This window comes from Aegilops tauschii, chromosome 3 (assembly GCF_002575655.3).
Source record: "Aegilops tauschii subsp. strangulata cultivar AL8/78 chromosome 3, Aet v6.0, whole genome shotgun sequence".
Classification (NCBI taxonomy): Eukaryota; Viridiplantae; Streptophyta; class Magnoliopsida; order Poales; family Poaceae; genus Aegilops; species Aegilops tauschii.
Window position 1 is genome coordinate 166,863,785 of NC_053037.3, and position 16,417 is coordinate 166,880,201.

At 47.9% G+C, this 16,417-nt stretch overlaps 1 protein-coding gene and 1 pseudogene across 1 annotated transcript; one reads left to right on the forward strand and one right to left on the reverse strand.

Annotated features, from left to right (window-relative positions):
- Positions 1-5,695: 5,695 nt before the first annotated feature.
- Positions 5,696-7,716, forward strand: LOC109738579 (uncharacterized; annotated as a pseudogene).
- Positions 7,717-11,132: 3,416 nt separating this feature from the next.
- Positions 11,133-14,431, reverse strand: LOC109738578 (uncharacterized). Its single transcript, XM_020297675.4, has 2 exons — positions 11,493-14,431; positions 11,133-11,409 (listed from the first exon to the last, which is right to left on the reverse strand). The coding sequence occupies exons 1-2, from the start codon at positions 14,325-14,327 to the stop codon at positions 11,335-11,337; spliced, it is 2,910 nt and encodes a 969-aa protein (XP_020153264.1). The 5' UTR covers positions 14,328-14,431; the 3' UTR covers positions 11,133-11,334.
- Between the last annotated feature and the right edge of the window lie 1,986 nt (positions 14,432-16,417).

Below are 16,417 nucleotides of genomic sequence, written 5' to 3' on the forward strand. Positions count from 1 at the left end.
AAGAGATATGTTCAAATTAATTACCAAAATCACCCAGGGAGCACTTGTGCTTTCACCGTCCAAGTAGCTTCGTACCGCCGCCACCGCAACACCTCACTGTCGCATCTGCAAAGCTGAGGACCGCCAACAGACCGCACAACAAAGAGAAGCGCAATCCAACAAACACCTTCCACCTAGCTGAGGGACAACAACCACCCAACACCTCCGGCAAGAGCCCGAACCCCCCGTGAAGGCTATCTCCCGCTCCAAGGGACAGCCTTGCGAGGACCCAGCACCTAGCCACGGACAACTCCCACGCTGGCACTACTAGGAGAGCACCACCACTCGCCACACAGCCCAGAGGTTGCCCGATGCTTGCTGCTCGCCAAGAACTCCATCCTAGCTGAGCCATCACAGCGCCGGCACCGGTTTGGTCGGTAGATCGCGCAGCTGCCTCTAGATACGCCACCGCACTAGTCCGCCTCACCGCATCACTGCCTGTCCCCGCCAAGACCACTGCTCCTTCACGCCTCCCGCTGTGCACTGTCGACGACCACCACCACACCGAGCCACCACCGTAGCCGCCTGCACCACCATAGTGCCCAGCAGCCATGGAGGCCCGACATCACCACGCCTAAAGGTAGCAGAATCCGGGCCGGCAAGATCCAGATCGAGACGAGCAAGATCGGGCGTAACCGAAGCTCTTGGTTGTCGCCGCCACAGGCTGCACCACCGGACGGGGAACGTCCCACCACCATGGCCATCGCAGCGAGCCGCCGCCAGAACTTCGTCGCCCCACACCGCCAAACTCAGCCGACGGAGAGCGCCACGCTATGGCCAGGGAGGAGAGGGGTCACGCCGAGGAGAGTCCCTGCCGCCACCGGCGCTGCCCGGGCTTTTCCTGGCAGCGGCTCTTGACGGCGGCAAGGAGGAGGAGAGGGACGGGGGGCTGCGGGCGGCGGAGTTCTAGGGTTCCCCCCGTGACGCCTCTAGGAGGGACGCGGGGGTCGGGGTTCACTAGGACTATCAGATGTCCATTAGACATAGTCATATGGTGTCTTGTGTCGGGTGTCACTTTTTGCTCACAGTAGGGTTGCGGTGCGCGGGCTCTAATTTTTGCATACGACCTCAGATTAAGATGATTTTTATATCAAAATCGACTGTTTCGATGAGACATATGAGACCGTCTTGGAGGCGTAATAGGCCGAACAGTAGTCTGAATACTTCGAGCACAACTTCAGACCTCGAGATGAGACTGTATGATGATGACCCAAACTTCAAAGATGTTCATGTCGACAATACGAAACTTTTTCATGTAGAGCACTTCTTCATTTGAGCCCATCTTAATAAAAAAATCCATGCCAAAAACTTGTGTCAACAGGGACAAAGTTGTATAGTTAGAAAAAAATTGTAAAAAGTATGTAAACTTCCGTGTGCGTAGTATTATTGGCGTAGATAGGGTTGGGAGGAAAAGCAAAAGTACTAAATTTAAACCAACTGAACACCGAAGGGGAGTTGTATTCTTGATAAGCTTTTCTTATCCGATCAAAGGGGTAAACACATATACATCGGGAAACGCTATAAGGGCGTGTTTGGTTGCGTGCAGCCATTAGGCCAGGATGTAGGAGGAAAACGAGCCAAGCTGAGCAGGGCTTGGTTGAGAAAAAAATAGTGCAAAAAATGATGTAGTCATGTTCTTTGATTGTTTGCATGGTGGTCGGTGGGATTTGGTTGCATGCAGGCATGCGTGTTTGGTAGGGGCTGCTTCCGGGTGCACTATCAAAGGAATGCAACCTGGCACCGAAAAGGAGAGAATCTTTCTCACCTCATGGTCCGTGCAAGCCTGCATGAACTGTCAATTTGGACGTTCCTCCTCAGTCTGGCCCTGAAGTGTTTTAAACACCGTGTGATGCAAAGAATTAATGCGAGACAAGCAACTAAACACCAAGCGAAATAAAAGATGGGAGATACCCTTCATATACAGTCTACCAACCACCATGCAGGTAAGCAAACACGCCCTAAATCACCCGCGAAACGCAGCTTCACATCCATCGCCTTTATGCACATCGCATGGCATGGCCATCACTACTAATTTTTGTAACCAGTCGTTATCTATATCTAATAAAGCAAGGTGCGTTTCGCCAATTTTTTCATCCGTTAATCACCGAAAATAATATTTTTTCTATCCGAGGTGGTACTAAATTCTTATGCGTTTGTCTGCTAGAAAGAGAATTTTCGTATGTAGGCCACGCGCTGTGGCCCAGCAAAGCCAGCCCATGCAGCTGGGAAAAAAATTATTTTCCGCACTGGGTGACAAATAGTCAGAGTTTTGCACAAGACAACCAACAATGGGCAGGCCCATATTTCTTTTTGCTCTGTGTTTTACTTCTATTTTTATTCTACTTTCCCTTCCCTTCCAAGTATATTTTAAAAAAAATCGGAATTTGCAAAAAGTTTCCCCTTTTTAAAAAATAATGTTTTTCAAAATTGTTTGGGATTTCTAAAAAGAAAATGGCATTCCAAAAAATGCTCCTAATTTAAAAAATATTCATGTTTTAGTGAAATTTTCAAAATTAAAAATAATGTTCGTGTATAAAAGATACAAATTTTCTAAAAATCTTATGAATTTTCAATACATGTTCCCAGTTTAAAAAATGTTCATAAATTCAAATAATGTTCATGTTTTATAAAAAAGTTGGTGTTTTGAGAAAATGTTTGTGAATTTTAAAAGATGTTCCCTTTCATATTTTGATCGCATTTTTTCAAAAGTGTAGATAATTTTCAAAAAACTGTTCTGGATTAAAAAAATCATTTCCTACAATATTCAGAAATTTCATACCTTAAAATCCCCTCGATTAAAAGAATTGAAAGGAAGAGTAGATTGAATAACTCATGAGCCATCTCTGGCGTACGATGATGTAACAAAACTCTTAAATGCTCTCGATCAATGAATGAAAAAATAGCGGATTGATTCGTTCACACGTGACGAAACCGAGAAGCTAAATGTTCCTTTTTCATGTGCACACAGGGTTTTGCTTGCACATATAATTCTCACTGACTTTAAATGCATATTATTTTATCTCTCGTTGCAACGCACGGACATATGTGCTGTACCCCTACCCCTACTAATAAAGCAAGGTGCGTTTCGCCAATTTTTTCATTCGTTCACCACCGAAAAGAATTTTTTTCTATTTGAGATGGTACTAATTTCTTATGCATTTGTCTGCTAGAAAAAGAATATTCGTCCGTGGGTCGCGCCTTGTGGCCCAGAAAAGCCAGCCCACTTAATTTTCTATCGGCGCAGCTGGGAAAACTCTATTTTCCGCACTGGGCCAAAAATAGTCAGACTTTCGCACAGGACAACAAACACATTTTTTGTGTTTAAATTTTTATTTTATTCTCCTTTCCCTATCTATTTTTCCCTTCCAAGTTTATTTTTATTTTAGAATTTATTTCGTAAATAAAAAGTTGTCAAAAAACGTTCAGAATTAAAAAAACAGAATTTTGGAAATTTTAAGAATTTCAAAATTTTGTTGCTATTTTGAAAAATATTCGGAACTTGTATAAAGTTGCCCATTGTTTTTTAAAAAATAATAGTTTTTCAAAATTGTTTGGGATTTCTAGAAAGAAAATAGCATTTAGAAAAATGCTCCAAATTGGCAAAATATTCATGTTTTAGTGAAATTTTCAAAATTAAAAATAATGTCCGTGTATAAAAGATATACATTTTATAAAAATCTTATGAATTTTCAACACATCTTGCTGTTTTAATTTTTTTTCCTGAAATTCAACTAATGTTCATGTTTTTATAAAAAAGTTGGTGTTTTCAGAAAATTTTTTTGAATTTTAAGAGATGTTCACTTTCGTATTTTGTTTGTGTTTTCGAAAGTGTAGACAATTTTCAAAAAACTGTTCAGGAATTAAAAAATTGTTCATGTTTTCTATAATATTCAAAAACTTGATAACTTAAAATCCCTTGATTGAAAGGAAGAGTAGATTGAATAACTCATGGCCATTCTCTCACGTACAATGACGTAACAAAACTCTTAAATGCCCTCGATTAATGAATGGAAAAATAGCGGATTGATTCCTTCACACGCGGCGAAACCGAGAAGCTAAATGTTCCTTTTTCGTGTGCAAGCAGAGTTTTGCTTGCACATATAATTCTCATTGATTTTAAATGCATACTATTTTATTTCCCGTTGCAACGCACGGGCATGTGTGCTAGTCTATACCTAGTATTAAAGGGTTGATCGCTTCTTACTCCCGAATTATGTCCGTTCGGCCCGTTTCTTCGTACGTCAGACAATTTTCGTCCGTAGTTCTCCGCTGCGTTCGATAAAATGTGTTTGTGCCAGGAATTGAACTCGCAACTTCACAGTCATGTAAATATTGTGCTACCAGACGACCTAGCTGAATCTTTGGTTTCAAATGTAATGTTATCTGATCTATTAGATGGTACCACCTCGCCTTTTTACATCCAATCCTTCTAACTTATATAGGTCTTTCAGTTTTCAGGGTATCAAGGAGTCATCTCGAAAATCAATAAGTGAAGGGTAAAATGAGTTCCCTCTCTATAGAGAGGATTTCAACCGACGTTTCAACATGCAGCAAGAGAAATAAAGAAGGAAATGATGGAAAGGATATGAGAAGGAATTGAGCCAGAATAGTAAGGAAAGCAGTCTATGCTAAAGGAAAATAGATTTGAGAAGGAAATTTAGACATGATAATAAGGAAAGCAGTGCAAGCATGCTAATTTGGAAAGAGATTGAGACGAGGATCCATGCAAGAAGCTAAATTGGTTCATTGTGGCACGGGAATAAGGAAGCTAACAAGAGCGCCGGACCTTTGGGGATTATAACATGCACTTGCGCATTTAAACACATACGTGGGTCAATAAAAAACGCTAATCAGTTTTGCATTTTGATCAACTCTCTCTCTCTCTCTACTGTAAGCCGATTTATTTTTTTGCAAAAGCATTATGGTGTTTACTCATTACGGAAGCATGGGCCGCAAGTTGAACACTGCATGTATTCCCCCCACACAAAAATACATAATTTGGTTAGATGTTTTGTAGAGATGGCCGGCTTGAAAGAACAATTCTTCTTCATGTTAGGGATATTTGACTATACTTTTTTTTGAGAAACCATAATAATTGGATTAGGAGTGTCAGAGTGTGATGAAGTTTTATCATGTTGTAACACACGGCATGCATGTAATTTTTAATACTTATGATGTTCTTTATATTACCATGATATTTGATAAATAGATCAAAAAAAATTCCAAGAAAAACATTGCCAATCAAATCAATTTACTCCGAATCATACCCCATGTGCTCTACGTCGTGGTCCTTAACATAGTTCTTTACGCAGCAAATCATGGTTCATAAGAACAAGTATTTTCTCGTCGTTGCAATGCACGGGCATTTATGCTAGTTACGACCTATGTACATATCGTGCACAAAAGAACCGGTTTTGAACTCCGGTGTACGGGATAGATACGAGATGTTGAACAAATCTTGTTCCGTTGTTCGTATCATCGACTCCGCGCAGGCAAGCCGGTTTCCTGGCAAGTACAGTACCGTACTACACTGCTACCCTCTCGGAGTCGGAGATCAGATTCGCCGGTAAACAAACCGCGTAGCTATCACCAGCCGGTTGTAAAAGGGGATTAGAAAACCCTGTGCCCGCGATCCGATCCCTCCATTGTCGCCGCCATGAAGACCTCGACCATCGTTGGCATGGTGCAGGCCAAGGGGCACCACTTCCTGAGAATCGACGGATACTCCCACACAAAGGCGATGGTGGCCACCGGCGACCACGTCCTGTCCTGCGGCTTCCCCATCGGCGGCCGCACCTGGCGCATCAAGTACTACCCCAACGGCTCCGCCAAGGAGCATGCCGACTGGATCTCCGTCAGCCTTCTCGTCGACCCCGACACCAAGGCAGCCGCCGTGAAGGCGCGCTTCCGCTTCAGCCTTCTTGACGTGGGCGGCGAGCCGGTGCCGGAATACGTCACCAGCAGCAGCGAGATACGAACGTTTCCGTCGCCGGGACCTAAAGCCGGGGGATGGGCCTTCCCCCGCTTCGTCAAGCGACTCGACCTGGAGAGCTCGGCGCACCTGAAGGACGACGGCTTCGCCATCCGGTGCGACGTCGATGTCATGAGCGACCTGGGCCTCCGCGTGGAGGAGACGTTCCTCGATGTGCCGGAGCCCGACCTGCGCGTCCACCTCGCCCGCCTCCTTCGCACCAAGGACGGCGCCGACGTGGCGTTCAAGGTCGGCGACGAGACGTTCGGTGCACACAGGTGCATGCTCGCGGCACGGTCTCCGGTCTTCAAGGCCGAGCTCTCCGGCCACAAGGCTGATGCGTGCGTCAAGATCGACGGTATGGATGCTCCGGCGTTCCAAGCTTTCCTCCACTTCATATACACGGACTCGTTGCCGGACATGTCCGGGCAAGACGTAGCTGCCGTGGCACGGCAGTTAAGCGCGGCGGCGGACAGATATCAAGTGGCGAGGCTAAAGTTGGTCTGCGAGGACAAGCTAAACAAAACCACGGCGATCGTGGATCAGCGACAGCAGCATCACCGCCACCGGTGGTTCATGGGGACGTGCTTGGAGTTTGTGAATTCGCTTCACCCTCGACGCCAACCGCCACAGCATTCTCTCCCGTCGACGACGACGCCGAGCTCCACGCCCTCCGCCTCGGCCATCGTCGTCTCGGAGACGAGCGGGCACCACGTGCTCAAGATCGAAGGCTACTCGCGGACGAAGATGATGCTCCAAAGGGGTCAGCATGTCGCCTCCGGGGAGTTCCAGGTTGGAGGCCACACCTGGCGCATGAAGTACTTCCCCAACGGCTGCGACCAGGGCAGCGCAGGCTACATATCCATGCACCTCGAATGCACCGGCATCGCCACGGGCGTCGACGTCGTGCATGCAAAGGTCAAGCTCAGCTTGCCCGGTCACGCCACGGAGTATTTTCCGTTGTGTGCTTTCACCAAAGACGAGTGCACTTTCACCAAGCACGACGGCTCCCTCAGCTTCGACAGATTCGTCAAGAGGTCCGAGCTGGAGAGCTCAAGCTATATCTCAGGACGACTGCTTCAACGTCCGGTGCGACCTCGCCGTCTTCGTGAACGAGGTCCGCGTGGAGCCGGCCGTGGTGGTGCCGCCGCCCGCCCTGCCCCGGCACCTTTCCCAGATGCTTTCCTATCAGGAGGGGAGCGACGTGTCGTTCAAGGTTGGCCGCGAGACATTCGCGGCGCACCGCTGCATCCTTGCCGCCCGGTCACCGGTCTTCAAGGCAGAGCTCGTCGGCCCCATGAAGGAGAACAAGATGAGGTGCGTGCACATCGAGGACATGGATGCAGACGTGTTCGGGGCACTGCTTCACTTCATCTACACCGACGAGCTGCCCGTCACGACCAGGAAAGAAGAGACGGCCATGGCGCAGCACCTGCTCGTCGCGGCGGACAGATACGACATGGAGAGGCTCAAGCTTGTCTGCCAGGACAAGCTATGCAGGCACCTCGGCGGCCACCGCGGCGACGACCCTGGCATTGGCCGAGCAGCACCAGTACCCACGGCTCAAGGAGGCCGTCTTTGCGTTCCTCTGCAGCTCGCCTGCCAACTTGAGAGCGGTCTTAGCGAGCGATGGTTACGAGCATCTGACTACGAGTTGCCCCTCCATTACCAAGGAGCTTGTGGCCAGGCTCGCAGCAACCCTCTAGACCTGTACGAGAGATCAAGTAGAAGTAGTTTTGCTTTGAGGGTGTGTTTTGTTGTCGGTTCATGCCTATGTAGTCTTGCCAAATTTTTACATAAAAGTTGGCCTGTCATTTTTATGTTGATGTTTCGACGCAAGTCGCACAGATTATACGGCGAAATCACTAGTTAAGGAGTACTCGTTGCCAGCAACAGGTGACGCACATGCAGCGCGTCACTTGTCGCAACCTGTGACTTTTTCCTTTTTTCATAGTTTCGTTTATTCAAAACGTTATATCTCTCAAACCATGTGTTCAACTCTCAAACCGCTTTCACCGTTGGATTCCTCGCGTCGAGATCTTCAAAACTAGATCCCATGTTGATAGGTTTTGACGAACTTTTTTTAACGAAAAAAACCGGCCGACAAAATCTGGCGAAAAAACCGAACTGGGAGCACGGTTTTTTCCCTTTCCGAAAGAGGCATACCCGTGACTCTCACGGAAGGAAAAAAGAAGAGAAAACGTGTTTTTTTTGTTTCCGAGGAGGCACGGCCGTGACTCTCGCGGAAGCAAAACCGTGACTCTCGCGAAAGGAAAAAAAAACAGAAAACGCGTTTTTTTCCGTTTCCGAGAGGCATGGCCGTGTCTCTCGCGGAAGCAAAACCGTGACTCTCGCGAAAAAAAAACAGAAAACGCGTTTTTTTTCGTTTCCAAGAGGCACGGCCGTGACTCTCGCGAAAGCACAACCGTGCCTCTTGCGGAAGCAAAACCGTGACTCTGCGAAAGGAAAAAAAAACAGAAAACATGTTTTTTCCCGTTTTCGAGAGGAACGGCCGTGACTCTCGCGAAAACAAAACCGTGACTCTTGCGAAAGGAAAAAAACGCGTTTTTTCACGCAAATTTTTTTTTTGATCGATAAGCTAAGGAAGACCGGTGAAAAACCAAAACGTCAAAAAAACCCAGAAAAAACCATTTAAATAGCTGAAAACACGTGCGAAAAAAAAATCCGGAGGGGGCGCCCAGAGTGCGACACGTGGCGAATGGCTGAAAGCGCGCCAAGAGGCGCTGATCGTTGCCAGGCTCCCGAAGGAGTGCTCGTTAACTAGTTGCTCCACAGTCATAGAATTTGTGATAGAATTGTGAAGATGCTGACACAAGCAAAGGTCCAATACGGATGCCTCAATGCTTGGCATCAATCAATGCAGAGTCCAGGGTTAGCCTCATTTTAGGAAGGAAAACAAAAGAACCGCAGTAGCCAGCGAACGTTCGCTATGGGACATGGTAATTGCGAACATTTTGCATGACAACTTCTTCGCAGAACACATGACAACTTCTGACAAACAAAGGATTTTGTGCAGAAATTTTTGTGTTTGCTTCAAGAATTGCCATACTCTCAAAAGTCTCAACATATGCAGGAATTGGTCATGGGTCTGCCCGAAACCGATATTCCAGCAAACACATCGAGGCATACTGTTCGATATACAAATCTAGGGAAAGTTTATAACAAGGGAAGAGCCAAAACCTGCAGTCTGCTCCTGCCGGTATGGTGCGGCATCACTCCATCAAGCTTTGGTGTGAAACTTGAATCTCAGGTACGCCAATTAGCAGAGAACAAATAACTGATTTACTTGGAAGAACACCCAGACCAATCTTTGGAATCAACGGCAGTGCATGAGAGCCAACTTCTGATAATCAACTGAAAAGAATGTCACACTTATATTCTGCAAAATTGCTTCACGAAAAAACTACGTAGATCGTATTACCTTCTGTTGTGACCTTCGCCTTTGATAACCTTCATTTGGTGTTTTCTCTAATAGTCCTGTAACTGAATGAGCAGTTATCTCAAGAACTTGAATGAGCAGTTAAACCAAGTGAACATTCAGCCAGTTTAATCGAACAGTAAGCCAACACAGATATGTAGAATTTCTTTCAGAAAGAATATGATTCAAGGAATGAAAGCATAAATCGCTGAGACCTCATATTGCACATGAAATCCTAACTGTGAAGCAACAGGACTGTCTTGATCATGCCATCTTTGCTTGAGTTAACTTTTGGCTAAATCAAGGTGGCTCTGGACTTCTCGGTAGGCGCTTTGCATAAACTTCAGTAACCCTATTGGTAAGATATACTCCCTCTGTACACTTCTATAAGACCTCTTAGGTATAAAAAGGTTACAGAGGGAGTACTAAACATGGAAGCAAGGGCGATAGCCAAACCATCTTCCTCGGAATTATTCGCAATTGTATACAGACGCATGCAAGCAATCTTTTGGCATTTCTATTTACAGCACAGGCAAGGAACATGCCTCTCCAATTCAACGTAGACAAAATTAAATCGGATCCACAATCTAGATCTATGAGACATTGTTCCTAGACAAATTAGAACGACTTCTATCCACACATCAAACTCAATACAGTTAACTTTCAGCAGCAGCACCTCAAGCAGATTTTAAAGATTAACAGGAAGTGAAGTGAATCTTCTAGACTTTTGAATGCGTACAAAATGTGTGGGCAATCTATTTTAATTCTTTTCTACCAAAATTGAGTTCACGATCCCTGTGTACAGTTTAACATGTGTAACAGGAAGTGAAGTGAATCTCCTAGAGTTTTGAACACAGAACTAAGTAAATCAGTATAGTTTACAAAACTCAAGTCTCGTATTATAGCCAGGACTGTCTTGATCATGCCATAAATATGGCTTCACAATAAACAAGAGAAAATCTGACAAAAGACTATATTAGGGCAACATGGCTTGGATAAAAGTTCTCAGAACATTGGATAAACTGAAATGTTGTTAGAACCCTCTGAGAGCTCTTTGAAGTCAATGACAGTCAGTGAAGAGTGCAAGAGACAGTTTTCATCATACACTGAAAAGATTCGCACCTATATTCTGCAGAATAACTCCAAGTTGGTTCATAGTATCTTTAGTAATTCAGTCAAATATCGAATTTCATCCTTCCTTAGCTTTGGTTTCCTGTCTTTGCTGTTCCCTCTAGGTCGGTCCTGTAACTGAACGAGTAAAGTCATCTCAAGATATTGAATGAGCGGTCAAACCAAGTGAATGATATTTGGACAGTTTGAGCGAAAAAGTAGCCAAGAATGCTGAATTTCCTCAAAAAAGAACATAATGCATCTTGAAGCGTGAGTAGGGAAAAAGGATGAAGGATAGAAGACATCAAAATGAAACAGCAAGTCCTAACTGGGAAGCAGACAGGACTATCTTTGTTTTAGAAGTAGCAGACAGGACTATCTTGATCTTGCCTTCTTTGCTTCAGTCAAACTCCCAGAAAAACCAAGGTGACAACAACCTTCTCGGTAAGCACACAAATCAAGTTCAGTCCCTCCTCAGTGTTATACCAAATACGAATATAGGAAATATGTAAGAACATAAAAAGGGATAGAAGAATAACAACCAAAGCATCTTCCCAATAAACATTTGCAAAGTAAAAACACAAACAAGCATTTATTTTTCTTGAACTTCTGTATCAGGCATAGGAACGAAACATGCATCTCCATTTCAATGTACACAAAATTCAGTTGGATTCAGACTCCAAAATCTACGAGTCATTCTTCCTACAGAGTAGAAACAGAACCTATCCACACAATCATAACACATCTTTAACTCTTAAACTTAGCAAGCAGTAACTCATGCAGAGTATTTCTTCAGAGCTCTATCCAGCCTGACATCAAAGGGAGTCGAGTACGGCTTCAGTTTTCTATCCTGCAACAGATAATTAAAGATAAGTACATCATTCAAGAATATCGGTAACTATATTACCTCATTGACTTGCATGTTTACTGTACCTCTCTGTATTTGCTTGTTGTGTTGGGGATTCCATTAGATCCTGAATCAACTCTAGAAGAACCATTTGTTCCACCCTTGTTGTTGGAAGAAGACTGGGCACTGGCAACTCTAGAAGAACTGTTCGCACCACCCTGTTCCTCCTCACTCTTGTTGTCGGAAAAAGACTGGGCACTGGCCCTCCCCTTTGGCAATTCAGACTCCACTGCTTTTTTGGTTCCTTTGACTTCTCTATCCTCACCCGCATTCACCACGGTCACAACTGGCAGATTCCCAGCCAGCTCTCTTGGCACAGGCAATTCATTTTCCTTGTCTACCACCATGATGTCTTCCTGAGGAACGTTATTCCTTGCACTAGTCCTTCCAACCCTTCCTCGTCCCCTTCCAGACCTCATCCCCGCCACCACATCCTTTTTCCCGGCAACACGGCGCTTCACCATAGCAGCCCTCTTCCTCTCCCCACGGCGCGTCACCATGGTGGCATCCTCATCATTCTCAAGTTCAGGGTGCTCCATGGCTTTCTGCCCCCCGTGGTGAGACGCTTCTGTAGCCTCCTCCATCTCTTCAGTGGGCTCGGCTGCAGCCGCATAAGAGATATTGTTAGCAGCAAGCTTAGCAACGGCCCTCCTCTTTGGTAATTTCTCCTCCAACGCCTTTGCAGTTCTTTTGACCTCTCCATCCAGAGCTGCTGCCTTATCCCCCTTCTTCACCGTCGTCGAAGTCGGTGGCTTCCCTGTGCGTGCTCTTGACGCACTCAACTTATTTCCCCCCTGCTCCCCCTCCTCCTCCTCCTCAAGAACTGTGTTCATTGCACTGGCCCTTGTAGGCCTGCCCCGGCCCCTTGCAGACTTCCTCTTTGGAGGCAGTGATACAGCAGCAACTGCCGCCTCATTCTTCTTCGTTGCGCCATGGTGCATCACCACTGGGGCTTTGTCCTCCTTCTCTTCCTTCTCTGGTTCATGCGGTACCATGTTCTTCTTCCGCCTCCCGCGACGTGTCACCACCATGCCCTCCTCCTCGTCCTTCTCTGGTTCATGAGGTTCAACGGCCTTCTTCCGCCTCCCTCGGAGCGTTGCATCCACAGCCTCCTCCATCTCTTCAATGGGCACTGCAGCCGCATTGGCACCATTATCGAAAGTGGCAAGCCGAGCACTGGCCCTCCCCTTCGGCACTTTCTCCTCCAATGACACTGCAGCCCCTTCTACGTCTCCATCCCCAGATGCCACCTTATCCCTCTTCTGCGCCTTAGCAGCCTTCAATGTCATCGAAACAAGCAGGTCCTCAGGACGAACTCTTGATACAGCCAACTCATTTCCTCCCTGCTCTTCCACATCCTCAAGAACCATGTCGCTTGCATTAGCCTTTTTTCCACGGCCCCTTACTGACCTCATCTTCGGAGGCAATTGCAGAGGGGCGTCCGTCACCACACTCTTCTTCCTCCCTCTGCGGTTTGTCACTACCGGGGCTTCCTCCTCCTCTTCCTTCTCCGGTTTAGGGGGCTCCACAACATTCTTCTGCCTGCCACGGCGCGTCACCACTGTGGCCTCCTCCTTTTCCTTCTCTGGTTCAGGGAGCTGCACAACATTCTTCTGCCTGCCACGGCGTGTCACCACTGTGGCCTCCTCCTCCTTTTCCTTCTCTGGTTCAGGGGGCTGCGCAACATTCTTCCGTCTGCCACGGCGCGTCACCACTGTGACCTCCTCCTCCTTTCCCTTCTCTAGTTCAGGGGGCTCCGCAACATTCTTCCGCATGCCACGGCGCGTCACCGCTGTGGCCTCCTCTTCCTTCTCTGGTTCAGAGGGCTCCGCAACATTCTTCTGCCTGCCATGGCGCGTCACCACTGTGACCTCCTCCTCCTTTCCCTTCTCTAGTTCAGGGGGCTCCGCGACATTCTTCCGCATGCCACGGCGCGTCACCGCTGTTGCCTCCTCTTCCTTCTCTGGTTCAGAGGGCTCCGCAACATTCTTCTGCCTGCCACGGCGTGTCACCGCCGTGGCCTCCTCCTCTTCCTTCTCTGGTTCAGAGGGCTCCACAACATTCTTGTGCCTGCCACGGCGCGTCACCACTGTGGCCTCCTCCTTTTCCTTCTCTGGTTCAGGGGGCTGCGCAGCATTCTTCCGTCTGCCACGGCGCGTCACCGCCGTGGCCTCCTCCTTATCCACCTCCTCATTCTCTGGTGCAGAAGGCTCCACGGGCTTCCTCTGCTCTCCACGGTGAGGCGCCTCCACAGTCTCCTCCATCTCAAATAGGGGCTCCGCTGCAGCCAGCTTCTGCCGTCCTCCCCGGCGCGTAACCACCTGGGGCTTCTCATCCACCGCCACTCCCTCTGCCTCTGGATCTTCCTTCTGCGTGTCGGGGTGCTGGGCGGCCGGCGGCGCTTTCTTCCGTGCGCCACGGCGGGTCACCGCAGGGGGCTTCTCCTCCGCCGCCATCGGTGCCACCACCGCCGTCTGGCGCGAGGAGCGCCTGGAACTGGGGTTGGCGACAGGCTTGGGATCCGAATCAGGCGCGATGGAGACGGCGAGCACGGTCGAATCGCCGACCTTGATTAGGTCCCCGTGGGAGAGCGGGGCGGGGACGGAGGGCGCGAGGGGCTTGCCGTTGAGGAGGGTGCCGTTGGAGGACCCGAGATCGGAGACGGCCCACCCGGCGCCGGGCGGCGGGAGGAACTCGATGACGAGGTGCTGCTGCGACGCTCCCCCGTCGCGCACGGCGAGATCGTTGCCCTTGACGACGCGACCGACGAGGAGGACGGCGCCCGCGCTGCACTGCCGGGTCTCCCCCTCCCGTGGCCCCTTCTCCACCGCCAGGGTGAGCGTCGGCGGCGGAGCGGCCATTGGAGAGGGTGGGGATCGGAGGGTTTCCTCTTTTTTTTTCTCCTCGCCTGTGAATGAGGTTTCAAAATCGTGGGAGGGTTCGGGCGTTTTGAGCACTTCGCTGCAATCAGGGGAGGGGAGCGGGTGCGCGGGCCCGCAGGCAGTGTGCGTGAGAGAGAATACGAGGCGTTCGACCGTTAACTTCTGGGATTTGGAGGCCAAGTGCGAACTAGGGCCACTCTCGGCTCCATGTTCTCCAAAAGCAGATTTTGGGGTCCTTTTCAGCTCCACGTTCTTCAAAATCAGATTTCAGGAAACTGCCCACAGAATACAGAATCGGCCGTTCAGTTCTTTTAAGAGATTGCAGTATGAGATTGTGACATGAGTTGTATGTTGAAACGTCTATAATACCCTTGGTTTATGTTGGTTAACCAATGTGAGTTATTTCGTATTGTTTAGTTTAGATGTAAATATGAACACGAAAACGATATGAGCAGCATAAAAGGATACATATTCCATTTACCAAGCACATCAATCAATGAAAGTTGCAATTGACATGGGATGTATACCCACAAATCCTTTTATGCAATTACATTCTAAACATTGCACAATTTGGAGGCTGCATCTCTAACTTTGGACATTTTGAGCACGAACAATTCTCTTTTTTGCAACTTGGCATGCTTTTAGCAGTTTTCACTTTTCACATGTTCTTCAAGCAAGAAGAAGGAGCATATATAGCAGCGCAACGCATCAAGCAGCAGCATGTCCAAAAGCAAAACATCAAGCCATTATAGTTAGCAACATCACATTTACACACACATCCATATCCATGCACACGCACACACCACGCTTTGCGTGCACACACGACACAGCACACAAATGAGTTGGGCAGAGGCAACCGTCAAGGAAGAGGAGTGGCGGCTCCATGAGCAAGGAATAGCAGCTCGATGAGCAAGGAGCGGCGGAAGATGGTCAATCGACTATTGTTGAGGCTTCCAATCACAACGGTTGGTGGTCGAGGTGGAGGTTCTATATGGTGGGGAAGCGGTTGTACTTTCGTCACAGTCAAGACCAAGATGCATAGAGATGCCCGTGACCTCAAGATTTTGAGCTCCAAGTTGTTTAGCGATGCAAGAGTTCAGTTCACATCGCCAATGAGATCATCCTTCGTCTGGATATGGCACAAGAGAGGTGGTGCCTTTCGCCGGTGGAATTCAACCTGTGGAAGATACTAAAGCAACATGTGATCGAGCTTGCGGTTGTCGGCAAGCAAGGAAACGTCAATCTTCAAGGATCACTTAGCTGCTGGCAGGGGATGCAAACACATCCTTTTTTTTAATTTAAAGATCTACTCCAGGCGCTGGAAAAACTTCATACACTCCTTGCAGAATGGTGACCGTGTGGCAGCCGCTCATGCCGACAAGGAGGCGACCGCCCATGATCGCTTTGGCAAGATCGTGGGATCAAGGGAACGTCGTGGTTGCACGATCACCTGGGATGAGTTGGAGATGTCGTCCATCTAAGGAGAAGGGTTGGACAACCCATTTTACTGAAGCTGAGGTCTAGGCTGCGGTTCAGGCATCACCGAAGGAGAAGGCGTCGGGACCAGACGGTTTCAACAGGGTTTTCTTTTGCTCTTGCTGGCAGATAATCAAGGCAGGCGTCATGAAGGTGTTTGATCAGTTCTATTAGCTTGCATGATCAAATTTTGGGGACATAAACACCACAGTGGTGGCGCTATTACCCAAGAAGGGTGGTGTTGCTTCCCTGACATATTTCAGGACAATTAACCTTGTCCACTCCATCGCCAAGCTCATTGCAAAGGTTCTATCCACTAGACTTACTGGCATCATTGGTGAGCTCATGTCGCCCGCCCAGAGCGCCTTCATCAAGTCCAGATGCATCCTTGATAATTATATCTACATCCAAAACTGTGTCCGCTCGTTACACCACAAGAAGTCGACGCTCCTAATCAAGATGGATATCGCGAGGGCTTTCGATTCATTCTCCTCGGAGTACATCCTCAAGTTGCTGAAAAACTAGGGTTTAGTGTCTACTAGCAGGATTCGATCGCCATGACGTTGTCTGAAGGAAATATGCCCTAGAGGCAA

Bases quoted from the DNA above. Each gene is read 5' to 3' on its own strand.
- LOC109738578 (XM_020297675.4), bottom strand. From the start codon at position 14,327: ATGGCCGCTCCGCCGCCGACGCTCACCCTGGCGGTGGAGAAGGGGCCA. The intron at 11,410-11,492 runs GTACAGTAAACA...TATCTGTTGCAG, and splicing joins CAACAAGCAAATACAGAGAG to GATAGAAAACTGAAGCCGTA.